This window comes from Neltuma alba, unplaced genomic scaffold (genome assembly GCF_004799145.2).
Source record: "Neltuma alba isolate B1F8T4 unplaced genomic scaffold, ASM479914v2 tig00012505_pilon, whole genome shotgun sequence".
NCBI lineage: Eukaryota > Viridiplantae > Streptophyta > Magnoliopsida > Fabales > Fabaceae > Neltuma > Neltuma alba.
Window position 1 is genome coordinate 686,880 of NW_021636973.1, and position 16,327 is coordinate 703,206.

At 32.4% G+C, this 16,327-nt stretch overlaps 1 protein-coding gene across 3 annotated transcripts; it reads right to left on the reverse strand.

Moving 5' to 3' along the window:
• Window positions 1–5,892: 5,892 nt before the first annotated feature.
• On the reverse strand, window positions 5,893–10,854 carry LOC114727646 (protein EFFECTOR OF TRANSCRIPTION 2-like). 3 transcript variants are annotated; one of them, XM_028914336.1, is made up of 5 exons: window positions 10,719–10,854; window positions 9,672–10,040; window positions 7,666–8,777; window positions 7,113–7,493; window positions 5,893–6,256 (listed from the first exon to the last, which is right to left on the reverse strand). In XM_028914336.1, exons 1-3 carry the CDS (start codon window positions 10,809–10,811, stop codon window positions 7,842–7,844), a joined length of 1,398 nt encoding a protein of 465 aa, XP_028770169.1. In that variant the 5' UTR covers window positions 10,812–10,854; the 3' UTR covers window positions 5,893–6,256; window positions 7,113–7,493; window positions 7,666–7,841. The 3 variants fall into 3 exon arrangements, with proteins under 3 accessions (XP_028770169.1, XP_028770171.1, XP_028770168.1); XM_028914338.1 differs by lacking the exon at window positions 5,893–6,256 and having other exon boundaries at window positions 6,919–7,474; XM_028914335.1 differs by lacking the exon at window positions 5,893–6,256 and having other exon boundaries at window positions 6,919–7,493.
• Between the last annotated feature and the right edge of the window lie 5,473 nt (window positions 10,855–16,327).

Here is a 16,327-nt window from a genome sequence, read left to right on the forward strand (position 1 = left end):
CTTATAATGTGAGAGTTGATGAACTTGCAGCAAACTGTGAAGAACTGAGAGGATTAGACAAAAAAGGTCTAAGAGGGAGATCTGTAGAATCTTTACCAGTATTTAGTTCATTAAGTTCAGTTAAAGTTTGCCCTAATTTTTTTCACTATCTGACACTTATATTTAGGCCACAGAGCAAAAATGTTTCAGAAATTCAAATGGTTTTCTGTGCAAAGACTTTTATCAATGTCTTTTTCATAATGCCTGAAAATTGTGAAAAAACAGAAAAAATTTTATTGCTTTGATGATGGTGCATTCCACACATTATACTCATCAAGGACATTTTAAAATTTTCCTCTCCAGTAAGGTAGAAGAGCAAACATTTGAAAAAGAATAATGAGATAGGAATTTTGGTTCCTAAAGTCACAGAGGTAATAGTAGATGGGCAAGGCTAGAAAAGCTATGGCACAAGTATAGATGGCTTAAAGAGCCTAGAGATACCATAACAATTTTTTTGGAATAGGTCCTTTAATAATAAGGATAGTAAGGTAAGGAGTATCTAGGTCAAAGTGCTGGCAATAAGGATGGATTTGGGTGTTAACAAACAAAAGATAGAGTCAATAGAACAAAGTTTCTTTCACGATGTTGTGAACATCAATAAGTGTTTCAAGTCAAGATCCTAGAGGGAAAATGGTGGTTTTGACTCTAAGGCATTTTTAAATGATGTTTAGGGATGGTTATGAGGAGAATACTGAGGATTTTTTTGGGTGTGAGAAATTGGACTCTGGGTGGTCTAGAAAGATAGCTAGCAATTGTATTATGGTGCCCTTTAATGTATCCCACTATGAATTTATAGTGGGAGAACTAATCTTTCCGCCTAAGCAGTTGTGCATCTGGAAGTGTCTTCTTTTTTGCTTCAAGCATTGAGGGAAATGAAGTATTATTCATTTTAATAATAAAGTTGAAAGGACTAAAATGAAAATTGAATTTCTCAATTCCTTTTTTTACTGCCAAAATTTTTTCAAACCATATTTGTGAGAAAGCCAACCCTCAAGCATAAACAAACTACAACATATTCTTCATTCAATCTAACATGATATTAATTAATCACTTTTCCTCTAGCATTAAATGTAGATTTTGATGCCATAGTGAGAGAGGGAAAACTAATATATCAAATGCTATCCTCTTTACATTATTGTTTTTCTACCACTTCAAAGCATAGAAAGATGAACAATCAAGAGAAGGAATATAAGGATTAGCCAAGATAAGTTTCCAACTTTAATTTGATAAGAGGAAATCAAATGTCTTTCACAGACAATGTTCAATGTTCATTGCAATCCTTTATCTTTTTGTTGTGCACTAATAACTACCAAGGCAGTGCTATCAATATTCATTTCATTAAATGCAGAAGGTGTGTTTTTCTTTCTCTTTATAACTCCAAATATTTAATACTCAAGATATAATTCCTCGTATATCTTTTTCACCTTTTCCACGTTTCGCTGCCTTACTTTTTGATTTATAAATCAAGAAAAAAAACTTATCTCAATAGCATCTAATTTGATCTTAAGATTCAAAGCACTTGCAATAGCTATTAACAAGTTTTATTCTCCTAATGTTTATCAAAATTTTCTCCATAGGTATATTGTCATCTCATTCATAAATAAGTCATAATACCCTATTACCTTATCCATCAATTGTTTCACCCTGTGAACTTTAGTAAGATAAAAGTTAAGTTAAAAATGCACGGTTGAATATCATTACAATCGTCAAGACCAAGAATATAGAAATACATCTTGTACGACAAGCAAAAATAAGTTTCCTTTCTTTCAAATCCAAAACTGCACAACCTCAAAAAGATTTTAGTCTTGTATTTGAAGGATTTATAAACTAGACACTTTTACAAACTTTGTGAATGATATCTCTAATGATACTAAGGCCATCTTACACCAAAAAATTCAAAATATTTGCATAACATGTAACATAAAATAGTTACCCCCAAACACCAACTTATTATTTAATGACAAGTTCTCCTCCAAAATTCTTAAACAACAGGCATTATAACAAACTAAAAATATTTTGTTTTCAATACCCCATGATTTCAAACACTTGAAAATCATATTTGTTATATCTACTTGTTTCCTTGGAATAGGCAATTTGACATAATTCAAAACTCTTTTATAAAAGATTCCTCATAATATCAACAAAATGACCAGTCACAATCCAGTTACATGATAACTTTCACATATTAGTTTTAATAATAATATTACGTACATTTTCCAATATATTTTTAAAGCATTTTTTTCAACCTCATGATATTTGAAACAACCACTTCTTGCTGTCTTATGAATGACTTTCTAAAATCTGAATTTGCATATTTGAAGAGCCATATCAAAACTTCATCTTTTATCATGCTAAAAGGACACTCATGCACCATAATAATAGCAGTTAAGACTCTTCTCATTTTATTGGAATATTTAGTGCCAACGATGAGTGAAATTGTATGATGATTTGCTTAATTTACTAAGAGACAAACAACTTCTGTTACAAATAAATGAGTGCCGTCTAAGATGGATAATGCTAGATGTTATTTCACCCATAGCTAGTTTTTCTTTACAATATAAGCACATTGTTTTATTAGCATCATGGACAAGTTGAGCTTGTGGTTGTAATAGAAAGAAAGGCTAGCTAGGGGTGGAATGGGAATAAGCACTAGCCTTCTTAAACGGCAATTAGAGATATCCTTGCAGTGTAAGTTATTTGTCTATTAGTAAAACAAGTAAACCACGATACAATTTTGCTCATCATCAATTGAGTTAGAAATTAATCTTTTTATTGTTCTTGGCCCCAAATACTCCAATGAAAAGATGACAAAAATCTTAGTTACTCCTATTATGGCGCACAGGTGTTCTTTTAGCATGGAAGAATATGAAATTTTAATGTGAATTTTTGAACATACAAATTCATATTTTAAAAAAGTCAATTGTAAGACAACAAGAAGTGATTGTCTCTAATATTATGAAGCTAAAAAAAAATGCTTTGAAAGATGTATTGAGGAATGTGAGCAATGTTAGTATTACAATTAACATGTGAAAATCAAATCATCAAGTAGTTGATTACGTGGTTATCGCCGGCCATTTTGTCAATGCTAGGTAAAATTTTTATAAGAGAGTTGAGTCTTGTCAAAATGCTTGCTCTAAGACAAGGAGTATTTTACAGCAAATGTGATTTTCAAGTATTTAATATCATAGGGTATTGAAAATAAATATTTTGTTTGATAATACTTGTTATAATGACTTAATAAATTTGAATGAGAACTTGTCATTGAGCAATAAGTTGGTGTTTAGTGGACAACCATTTCATGTTAGATGAAACATGCATTATGAACTTGTTCACACACGATGGTCTTGGCACTATTAAAAGTATTATTCACAGAATTCGTGAAAGTGTCAAGTTTATAAATTTCTCAAATGCACAGCTAAAATCTTTAGGCTAAGTTATGGAATTAAATGATTTGGAATAAAGAAGCTTATTCTTAATTGTTCTATAAGATGGAACTCTACATTCTTTATGTTGACAACTACAATGAAATTCAAGCATATGTTTTCAACTTATAAAGAAAAAGATCCACAATCTCTTTATGCATCAAATGCCAAGTATTTGAAGAAGAATGAAAAGGTTTTTTAATCTCTTAAAATTTTATAATGATGCTACTCATGTCATCTCAAATTGTGATTATCTTATTACGAACCTATATCTTATTGAAATTCATAAGATGAAACAAGTGACCGATGAAACAATAAGTCTTTTGACTTATTTATGAATGAGATAACAATACCTATGAAAGAAAAATTTAATAAATAATAAGGGAAATCTAGCTTGTTAATGGCTATTGCAAATGTTTCGGATTCAAAGATCAAATTAGATGTCATCGAGATAAGTTTTCCCTCAATATATAAACCAAAAAGTGAGGCTGATTGAAATGCAGAAAAAGGTAAAAAAGTTATTGAATAAATTATATCTTAAGCATATGGAGTTGCAAAGAAAAGACTTATCTTTTGCATATAGTAAAGTAAATATTAATGGCATTGCCAAGGCGAATGCTAGCACACAGCAAAAAAAGTAAAGAAATGCAATGAATGTTAAACATGATTTATCAAAGGCATTTAGTTCTTCCTACCAAATCAAAGTTGGAAACTGATAGGACGCTTTCCTAAACAAACTTACAACAAGACTCAAAACCAGAAATAAACACAGAATGGCAAAACTCGAGATTCACAACATTTTTACTGCATAAAAGATTATTAGAACACAACAAATGACAAACAAAACTTATAAAAAACTCAAACACAACTCTCATAACTCACAAGACATAGCACACATGATAGGAATTCTAGAACACAAACACGAGTTTGTCAATTATTTGAGAGGATTGGCTCTCTCCCTCCAAATGCCTAAGCCACACTTCTCAAAATTCTTCTCTACCTCTCCTCTTCGACCAAAGGGAATATAGGTCTCGTTTGGTACGAAGTATTGAAGATGAGGAATAGGGATTGGGATTGCAATTGAAAAAAATCATTAAAAAAGTCTTTAGCACGAGTAGTTACTTGTTACATGGGATTAGGCAAGCCTATGGAGGTGGGATTAGGGAATACCACTTCCCCTCATGGTATTTCCCAATCCCATATACATGGGTTTGTCTAATCCCATGTAATAAGTAATTTCTTAGCTAAATACTATTTTGTCAATCTCAATCCACATTCTCGTCCCCTATTTTCAATGTTTCGTACCAAACACTACTATAAAGACCCAAAAAAGTGACAATCACAGCCCCTCTCATAGACTTTGACTGTAACAACCCTCTAGCTATCCCTACTTCTCTATTTGTTTCTCTACAATAGTATTAGTAGGAGTCTCTGACTGTAGCAACCCTCTAGCTATTCTGCTTCTCTATTTGTTTCTCTACAATAGTAGGAGTCTCTGACTGTAGCAACCCTCTAGCTATCCCTGCTTCTCTATTTGTTTCTCTACAATAGTAGGAGTCTCCCGGTCGAAGCTCTGACTAACAAAAGCATCTTTCCCTTTTCATGTATTTTTCCAAGTTTGCAAAAGTGAACCTAATAGAAACTTATCTTCATGATGATCCTTATATTCCTTCTCCTGATTCTTCATCATCTTTATGTGACTCAAAGTCGTGGATGAACAGTCGTGCAAATTTTAAAGTTTTATCTAGGGTGGCATCTAATATGGCAACAAAATTTACATTTAGTGCTGGAGAAAGGTGATTGATGAATATTATGCTAGATTGACTAAAGAATTTATTAAACTTCTTTTATGCGGTGGGGACTACCTCCGTCACAAGTTTTTTGAAAGAGAAAACTAAAAGTATGAATATGATATTACATATTTGTCTATTTTTATATCTGTTGCATGTTGATTGAACTTATATTGGACTAGTTATTTATTTTAATTTTTTTTTATTTTATAGGAGCCACCAAAACAAGAGGAGATTATATTGAAGCCTTTATTGGTGTTTTGTTTTTATCTATTGGTGTTACCATTATGTTATTGTGTTGTTTAGTTTTCATTTGATAATGGTGATGATGTCGTTGAATGTCATCATGTGTTATTGTTGTCCTGTACTCTATAGATTGTTGCTAGTATTGTACTCTAATGGGCTTATTGTTTGGAGACTAAAATTTCTCATCCCATGTAAAAGCTCTATGGAATAATTTGGAGTAAAAATTAGGTTTTATTTCAATTACATGTCGGCTTCACATAGGCTTCTACAATTTGTAAATATGCAGGCCTTGAAGCCTCACAAATTAGTAAGCTCAAAGCACTTCAAGGCCTGGTATATGAAGCTTTTTTAAAGGCCTACTAACATGCAGGTTTAGGCCTAAACTTTAGACTTTACTACAGTGGGACTAAGTCCTATTTGGGCAAAGCTTGACCTATCCTGGCTTGTTCCTACCCTGACTCAACCCTTGAGCATTGTGGCACATGCTTCAATTTGTGTGCTTCCAGGGTCACGTCAGACATAATGAAAACTGAAGTCATAGCAATCAGTGCATGCACTCCTTCAGAAATAGTGACTGCGCCAAACGAATTCAAACCATTTACAACTACTGCAGGTACCTCATCAAATTCAACTCCACCCTCAGTGGCAATTTTTCAGATTAAATCAGACGCATTGATACCAGCTGCAACTATCAAATCAAGGCAAGGCCAGAATCAACAAAACCCAAAACAGCAGCTACATCAATGGATCCTCCAAAAACTGCATAGTTGTAACTTGTAAAAAGGTTGCAATTATCAGCAAAATGAGCGCAAGTTTCCCCAAATGAGTCTAAATATTTTCTCATATTTCACCAAAGGTAAAAATATCTTTTCACATTTAAAAGATTGTTACAAGTCTCCCGAAATGAGTCCAAGTTTACCCTTTACCCCAATCCATTCTATATAAATCAAACTGTCAAAAGATATTACTGATAGTAAAACTGGAATTAGCATATGACAAGCATGCCATTAAATAGTAACATAATTCATTCATCTTTCATCTTCTTTAAGAGAACCTGAACAAACCTTTTGAAAATATTATAATTATGCTAAGCTAAAGCACATATAGCCACATAAAAGGAATTTGAATTGCATGTGTCTGCCCAGTTCTCTTCATTGGCTACGTAAACGCAAAGAAAGTTCATTTCAAATTTGGCGGAAAGATTTTATTATCGAAGCTCCGCAAGAAAATCATCAACAGCAATTAATAAAATAAATTATGACAAACATTAAGAAAACAAAGAAATAACACGAGCAATGTTACGGAATGAAGGATAAAGGGATTTCATCCAATAACTACGGCCTGCATAGCCTTAGATATCAGAAAATGACCTTGGATTTTTTATTTGGACGTTAAGGATAAAGGAATGAAGAAACATATGATTTCATCAAGTGACGGTCAAAATAATTTGATTTCATCGAATCCAAATCAGTTTGACATAGAAATTGCTGCTACGAGTGACGGTACACAGAACAATTCAGGGACACTTGCAAGAAACACCCAGAACAAAAGAACATTTTATTTAATTCTACAAACAACAGAGAATTATTTATACCAGCAAGCACCATCTACTTACTCGAAAATTCTACTTCTTAGCAATTGCAGCTCTTTGCGATATGAAGGAATTTGGAAAGCCATATCAATTTATTAGTTTCAGGTATAAGGCCCCTCTGCAGCAGAAACAAGTGAAATCTGACAGCCCATTTTACCAAAAAGTAGCTTTTGCTTAAACGATAAACTTTCCTCCTTACAAAGTTTCTATAACACTGAGTCAGCCCAGGGTGCTTCCAGAAGCAATGTCAAGGAATCCAATCTGGTCTCCACCCAAAAAAGGTTTTCCTTTGCTGCATTTCCCAAACACATCCAAGCTTCCCAACAACTTTTTCCGTTGTCTCCAAGCATGGCTTTCTTGCTTCCTCTTCTTCAACACCTAAAATGCTTTCATCGAGGGAAACCACTGCCACAATTAGAGAAACAACTCCAATTCAGAAGGAATGACCGAGAAAGAAAAAAACTCATGAACCCACAAAAGCATAATAAAAAATAAAAAAAAGACCAAAAATGGACAAATTTTTCTTCGAAAGTTATATTTTTACGACCAAATTCTGTATTGTTGGCTAAGAAATTACCTTGTCATCAATGTAAGCTGCCTAAATTGAACGATGGAGCAATCATAAGCATTGGAGGGGAGGAAGGAGGGACAAGTGATCAGGTCTTGTCAATGCATTTGACTGTGATACAAGACTCCTCGATGGGTTTGCTCATCCCGTCATCTTGTGTTCCGTCCTCCTAGATCGCAATGGGCCTAATTAAAATGATTGATTCTCTTCCCTTTATGCTCATGACATCTTTTTCTCCCGTTAACAGGTTGCCTCCTACAAGGAGTGCCATCATTTAAAATGATTCCACATATATTAATAATTCTACCATCAAGGGGATTCTCAAGTTTCAAATCTTGGCTAACAATCTCTTCACCATGACCTTGGCTCTTCAGATGGCAGGGCACGTTGAATTCTAAGTCTAGATTGTTCTCTGATTTCATTGTCCTGTTCGAAGTGAACCCATTTATTCTCATTCCTTTGTGTTCCACGCACCTCATTCTTCTTTCAGCTGGTGATCTTGTACAAACAGAACCATCACCCAAGACCACTCCACAGAATCTTGCAGTATTGTCCTGAATGGCAAAAGGGTCATGTTCCTCACCATAGCCTTCGCTCTTCTGATGACAGGGCACATTGAGTTCTATGTCCGGATTGTTCTCTGATTTCATTCCCCCTTTCGAAGTGGGCCCATTTACTCTCATTCCTTCGTGTTCCACACACCTCATTCTTCTTTCAACTGGTGGTCTTCTACAAACAGAACCATCACCCAAGACCACTCCACAAAATCTTGTCGTAGTGTCCTGAATGACGGCCGGGACATCTTGAACTAACCTTGGATTTGATCTGCCAATTTTAAATACTCGAGATAAGAAATTATAGCTGCCTCTGTCTATTTCTTGTAATTTGTTATCGGGGGAAGGCATGCTACTTGATTTGATTTGGATACCCACTCGCTTCTGGGTGGAAGGTTGAAGCGCCTTGACAATGTTTGAAAATGTTGTATGACCTGAAGCAACTTTGTTAATCTTCTTCAAAATATCATCTGGGCGTCGGGTACCATTATTACTGGTGTTCCATGCATAATCAAATACATTGAGCAACTGACTTTCGGTTTTCCTGGCATCTTCCTTGTTTTGCATCTGCTCAGCAAGCATTCCCAGAGAAGATAAAAAGATAAAATGTTAAACACTTGCACTTCAATAAATATTCATCTAAGCCAGCAGATAACCTAAGTTTTCCACAGTATTCTCCTTGCCAGAAACATCATTCAGTACTAACGCGTAATATGAAGGCAGGTGCATATATGCATTTTTTAAATCTTCCCTAATGGATTTAACAAATATGAAATACTTCTCAGCAAAACCAAGGCTTCTTTGGAAGTATTTCTTCAATATATTACATCACACTAACAAATATATACCCCTGGATATTACGGAGAAAAAGAGCTTAGACCCTTAAAATGGCCAGAATAAATGCTAAGTTAAACAACATTCTTACCATATCCCAAGTAACATAAAGGAAAATCACTATTTGGTCCCAAGGAAGGAATGCAATTATTAAAAAGTCCCATAACAAGTAAAGACAAGGTTAAGTGCAAGAAATGCCAACAAGGTCTATGCTGCTCACTAGTTTTTGGAATTTTTTAGTGATTATATTTTTTTTTTTTTGTGGAACTCATAGTGATTTTCCCAAAAACTAAACACTAACGTTACAATTAATTTTGTAAAGAAGATGTGTGTGTGTGTGTGTGTGAAAGAAAAATAAGCATAGAGACAAAACAGTCATCAAAAGTCAAAATTTTCCAGTGCTCTTTGAAAGCTTGTTGTTTTGGCTGATAAAATGATCTATACGGCAGAGTAATTCTGAGTTCAACACACGCAGAAAGAAATTTATTGATCAATGTCTCTACCGATGAGCAAAACTGATATTTATGGTGAAAAAGACATTTTTGTACTTGCAGGAAAGATGTCAGTGGTATTTATAAATTAAGCAGTGCACATGAAAAGAAAGGTGTTACTGGCATATGCACTTACAGGAGCCCATCTATAAATAATTGGATAGCCTTGTGAAAATATTTCCTCAAAAAATCCCTTCCCCTTATGGGTACAAGCAGGATTACTATCATCTGGATCAAAAGTTAAGCAGTTATTGCTCAAATGAGCTCCAGTTCGACCATATTGTTGGAGTCTTGCTCTCACATCGTCAGCTTTTCCAAGGTAAACCACAACAATACGGTCTGGATCAAGCTTGTAAACCTTACGCCCCAATCCAATGCGAGACACAGCAATACCAAGCTCATAAACTCCTGGGTTCAATTTGTCTGGGAGGTTATGAATTCTATACCTAGCTGAACCTTCCTTCCCCCTGGAATAGTCCTCCCAATCTGAAGGGCCAATGAGAATCTGAGTGAAACTTGTAACATTAGCAATAAACTATGTAAAACAGATAAGCGTCACAAAAGATCATTATTTAACATGAAAATCCACTCCCCCCCCCCCCCAAAAAAAAAAAGAGTAAGAGTTAAGAGTTAACTGCATCCTTAATTTCAGGGGGAGATCAAATCAGACTTGGTTACCCTGTAAGTCTACCTTTTTTTGCCACAATTCAGGAAAACGAAATCGCAAATACCACCAAGATCAAAAAGACAAACCATACAATCACCCCATCAGGAAGACACTCCTCATCAGTAACAGCCAAAGTCAAACCCCGCAATCAGATTCTATAAATTTTTCCGACACAAAACCTATCAGCAGGCACTTCACTAAGGCATATCCTTCACCCAAATTCATTCCTAGAAGTGTATTTTTGAGACTGATATTTCAGAATCTGAACCAGAAATCTTCAATTTTCAATAATAAAAGAAGTTTCCGCAAAAATCATATTTGCCAAAACGAACTAATTAAATACGGATCTCGCATATATCGTAGCCTTCGCAATTTAAAATCCAGGAAATCCACGTTTGTATGAGGTAACACCTATTAAATCGCAAATTACTGATTTGTCGGGGAAAATAGATAAGGAAACCACAATCGCATAAATCACAAGGCAAGAGACACAAAATAAGTGAAGTATTTTCGAACCTTCCAATCAGAGAAGTTGGAATCGTGTTTTGTTCGTTTACATTCTTCTCTCTTCAACCTGGGAATGGCTGACGAGAAACCTCTCGCTTCCATCACTGACTTGTGTTTTGGTCAGGGATATGACCGTTGTGATCGCATTTCAGCTTTTAAAAGACGCAGCTCCGTCGCTTAGATACCTTTCCTTATTTGAATTTAAAGTTTAAACAAATAAATTATCCAAGTTGGGGGAAAATAAAGAACAGAAAAGGAACTTAAAAATCTTTATCCATTCGTCAATAAATATGTTACCTTCCACAAACTAGTTACTAATTTAAATAGATTAAAAAAAATAAATTAAATCAGTTATTTATAATAAATATATGTTATATTTTTTAAAATATTATTGCTAATCAAATTTATTTGTTAGAACTACTATTGCTAGAAGAACTATTTTTTAAAAAAAGATAAATATGAGAGATAAAATAAATGAAGGTTTTATATTTAGAATCAAAATAAAAGTCAAACAAAATCTTATATTAAGGATCAGAAGTAGCATAATATAAAATCTATTAAATCATATATGCATATATATATATATATATGGGGAAAAAAAACCCTTTGGGGGTGTTTGGTATATACAAAGAACATTTTTAAAAAGTACTTTTACATAAATTGAGATAAAACTTCACTCACATATCTACTTCGTATATCATAAAATCACTTTTAGGAATATATCGTAAAATCACTTTTAGGACTACAGTTTCTAAACACCAACCTTGTTTCATTTTTTTTAGTGGTACAATTTTACTTATATTTTTTCTATGTAATTTTGCTCATGATATTTTTTTTAGGGGTAAAATTACACAAAAAGATATGAATAAAATTGCGCTAAAATAATTGAGTTATTGGGTTTGTATGAAAAATAAAATTAAGAGTAAAATTCTACCTTCACATGACCATTAGGGTTTAAAGGAATCTTCAAAAGAAAACCCTTTAGTAGGGTTTTACTTTTTCTTTAAGGTTTTGTTTGGTCAGAAGGTTGTTAAGGGGAGGGGAGGGGAGCGGAGCGGAGCGGAGGGGAGGGCATTAGTTTGTTTGGTTGAGAAAAATATAAGGGAGGGGAGGAAAGAAATTTGTCTTTTAGTGCTCTCTTCCTTTTCTTTTGCTCCTTTCCAAATTTGAGGTTTTTTGGAGGAGAGAGAAATATTATATATAATATTGACTATACTACCCATACTAGCTTTTTTATATTTCAAGTTTGCCTCTCTTATTAGAAACCCTTTTCTCACTTCTCTCTTTTTAGCCACTAATGATGTTTGATAATATAATATTTTTATCATGGCAGTAATTTTTTTCAGAATATAATATGATCGTATATATTAATAGAGGGTGGTGTATTATAATTATATAATATATACATATCATATATATTAATATATACATATCATAATGTGTGTATTATAATTATATATCATGTGTGTATTATAATATCATATGGGCGGCAAACATGCATATATATTAATCAGATAAGTTACACACATGCATATATATTAATATATACATATCATAACGTGCATGCATTATAATTATATAATATATATACATATCATATATATTAATACACATGTGTGTGTATTATAGTTATAAAATTAATAAGATAGAATGCTAAATTTTTTATCATATTTCCTAATTTTTTTAGTTTATCATAATTTTTTTATCACATGTAATTGAGGTAATTAGTTTTTTGAAATTAATAAATTAAGAAATAATAATTTTGATATGAATATTGTAATTAAAAAATAAAGTAGTCTAAATATAAAGATAAGGGTATATTTGTCAATTTATAATTACCTCTCATCCCCTCTTCTTATAAACCAAATAAGAAATCTCCTCTCTCTTTCTCTCCCCTCAAACCAAACAAAACTTATGACCTCCCTTCCTTTCCTCTCTCCTCTTTTAATTAACCTTCTCTCCGTTCCCCTCCGCTGTACCAAACAAAACCTAAACCTTTTTGGTGGAACGAGGAAAAGGTGGATTTGCTTGGTTCTGGACACGTTAAAGCCGCATAAGTTCACTAGGTGAATAAAGCTAACATATTTTTAAATTAAAATTAAATAATTTACATTTAGTTCATTATTACAATATTAATTCATTTTTACTTTAATAAAAGAATAATTTGAAATAAAAATAATTTTCTATATATTAATATTTAAGTAATAATGTTTCAATTTTAAATTATTAAATTTTACAACTTGCAAGGAAATATGACAAACAAAATACATGTTGAATTTTAAAATTAAAAAATATATAATTTTGACAGATTTTGATATGTCAAAGCTATTACAAGAGAGAAGAAAAAAAGAGGAAGCGCTGATTAACTTCAAAGTTAACAAGCAACCTGTAAAGCCCTTTTATATGACGAAGGTCTAACTAAAGCATACAGGAAAGTAAAAGCTTAGGATTACAGACAACAGAAATCAAAACTGTCCGGATCCAGTCAGTAATTGTGAGACATCCCAAACCATACACCTCTCCCCGCACCAACCATTCCACCTCCATGGGCAACTTCTTTGTAAGCTCCAACACATTTTGGAAGTCATTCAGCATTAACGTAACCCAACGTCTCATGACATCTGAACTCATGCAAGTAATGAAACAGAGCCCAGAATCACATAGTGGGGATTGAAAGATGAAGTCACTTACAGCGTGTTTGGATCTCGGATGAGGATTGCAAACGTGCCTGGTAAAACGGGAACTATGGCGTTTTGGATAATAAGGTAATATGCGTATGTTTGGCATAGCGTTTTTTTCAAAAGAACTTCTGAGCCTCAACGCATGTTGGGTCTGAAGCTAAATTTTTGTGCGTTATGAAAAAAAGTTGGTTCATAATGTGGAGAGAAAAACAAGCAGTGATAAAAAGACAAAATAGGACCTACTTTGCATTATTTATTTAAAGAGTTATGGTATATATTCAGCATCCCGAAGTTGTTTTTAAAATATATTCGGCATCTTAAAATATCTAGTGGTATATCTAATACTCTAAATATTTTAGGTACATCTAATACCCTAAAATATTGTTTAGTGTAGTTTTACCTTTACTAATTTAAGGTACTGGATGCATCAAAAAATAATTTAGAGTATTGAATGCATCTAAAAAAATATTTTAGGATGTTGGATATACCTGAATATAACTTAACTAGGATGTTGAATGTATTTAAAAAAATATTTTATGATGTGTACTACTAAATACTTTAAGTTACATTAACCCTTTATCTGGATCAGAAGAAAAGTTAAGGAGAAAGAAAATGAGAGGAGAAAAAATGGAGAGAAGAGAAAAGTGAACAAAAAATATTATCACTTCTCATGTTTGGATAGACAAGAAAAAACAGAAAGGAAAGAAAATGAGTAAATATATGAATGACTAAAATACCCTTTCTGTTATATCAAAATATATCTTGATTAAAATCAAATTAAATATCATAATTAAAAACCATATTTACATTAACATAATCATATAATTTAAAATCAAATTATTAGATAAAGATATATTATCATGTTATTATATTTTAATATCAAATAATTTTGTAAAAAAAGAAAAAAACATTTTGTGTAATATAATGCTTAAAAAACCAAAACAACAACTCTACTTGTTTTTCCTTTCAGTTCATTTTAGAAGGATTTTTGCAATTTTAGTTATTTTATTTTTCAATCAAGAAAACACAGAAGAGAGACTTAATAATAATAAATAAAGTGAAAAAATGAAAAAAATAAATAGGTATTATTTTGCTAAAAAAATGTAAGGGTAAAGAGGAAAAATATGATTTCTTCTCATTTTCTCTTCATATATGAGAGAAAAATTGGGAGGAAAATAGGCTATGAGACCCACCTCACTATGAGACCCACCTCATTTTCTTCCTAACTTTTCTTCCCTCCCACTTTTCTTCCCTCGTCCAAACAAGGAAAAAACCACTTCTCCTACCATTTTCCTTCTTAGTTTTCCTTCCTCCTTCATTTTCTCTCCATCCAAACATGGCATAAATATATCTAATGAAATGTTTTTCTTTGTTAAATTTATCAAATTATATACATTATTTATATGTATAATAAAGTTTGTGTCTTTTTTAATTATTTCATATTTATTTTTTTTACTCATCCAAATAAGTTTCAATTTGTTAAATTGACTTTTTTTATAAAAGTCAATATAAATATAAATCACATCATGTTAACTAACTTTTACCCTAACTAATTTTTTTAATACTCAAATAAAATAAAAATAAGTTTTACTACTGCTAATCCACATACATGCTTATAAGTTGAGTTGAGCAGTCAGGTTGCAACTGGCGTGATTAACTTACCAGAACTAAAACGTCTGCTGCAAACTAAAAAGCAAGTAGTAATAAAAAGAGGGGGGGAAAAAGTAATTATAGACCAAAGACAAAAAAACAAAGGTCAACTAACATGGGTGATTTCTAAATCCTCAAAGCCACCACAATACCACCAAACTATAGTGACTTCTTTGTTCACAGGGCGAGATTTTCAGTGTCTCGTCCCGTTTCGAGGCCATCCTGGTCCTGTTAGGATCAAGATGGGACAGGATGTCCCATTTTAATTTTGTTTTTTTAAAAATTAATATAATTCGGGCCTGTATTTTTTTTAATGTTGTAATACTTGTTTTTCATTGGGTTTTCTAAAGACAAAAATACTAAAAAAAAACTATATAGAAAGCCGAATTATATAATTAAAAAAGAAATAAAAACAATACTATATAAAAAAAAGAACTACCATAAAAGAAATAATATATAATAGCATCTATTATAAATTATTTTATTGAGGAAGGAAATTTTATTAAGATAATATTACAACTCAAAAGCTGAAAATCACTATAAAAATAGTTATTCTTAAAAAAAATTGAATAATTTAATAAAAACTATTAACAAATAATTTTTTTAAGAAAAAACCTGAGATGGGATGGGACGACCCTGTCCCATCCCAGTTATTGTTTTATCTTGTCACATACTTGATCTGTTTCAAAATTTTGATTTTGTCTTATCCCAAATTGATTAGAATTAGATTGGGACAAATTGAATACTCTTACTATTCAAAATTATGTTACAATCTGGTGGGTTTACTTATACATAACTAGGGGTGGAAACAGGCCAGGCCAGGCCAGGCCTCACCCTTAACAGGCCTGGCCTGTGGTGAGGCCTGTTGGCCTGAGCCTGGCCTGTGGCCTGTGAAAGGCCTTTTAATCGGCCTGAGCCTGGCCTGTAATCAGGCCTGGCCTAGCCTGTGGCCTGTTAAGAGGCCTGTTTTTTTATCAAATTTTAAACACACATAAATCAATTCAAAATTACAATAATTCAACCTAATTAATCTAAAATACAAACAAAAAATATGAAATTATCGAATTAACACAATTTGTAAAACATGTCCCCTTAGGCCCAAAAAAAAAAATCTAATATGAAAAATTATTAGAAAACATAATTTCACTCTAATATAAAAATATCATTTCATCTCATCTCTAGCATAAACATTAGTTGATGACTAGATCTAGTTTAAAATATGAAACATCCTTAATCCCTTTTATATTTTAAATTTATCATTTATTCAAACTAATTTACTAACAAAAT

Excerpts from the sequence above, each read along its gene's own strand:
- LOC114727646 (XM_028914336.1), bottom strand. The coding sequence starts at position 10,811 with ATGGAAGCGAGAGGTTTCTCGTCAGCCATTCCCAGGTTGAAGAGAGAA. Across the intron at positions 10,041-10,718 it reads CCAACTTCTCTGATTGGAAG|ATTCTCATTGGCCCTTCAGA; the intron begins GTTCGAAAATAC and ends AGTTTCACTCAG. Across the intron at positions 8,778-9,671 it reads TTATTTATAGATGGGCTCCT|ATGCAAAACAAGGAAGATGC; the intron begins GTAAGTGCATAT and ends CTTGCTGAGCAG.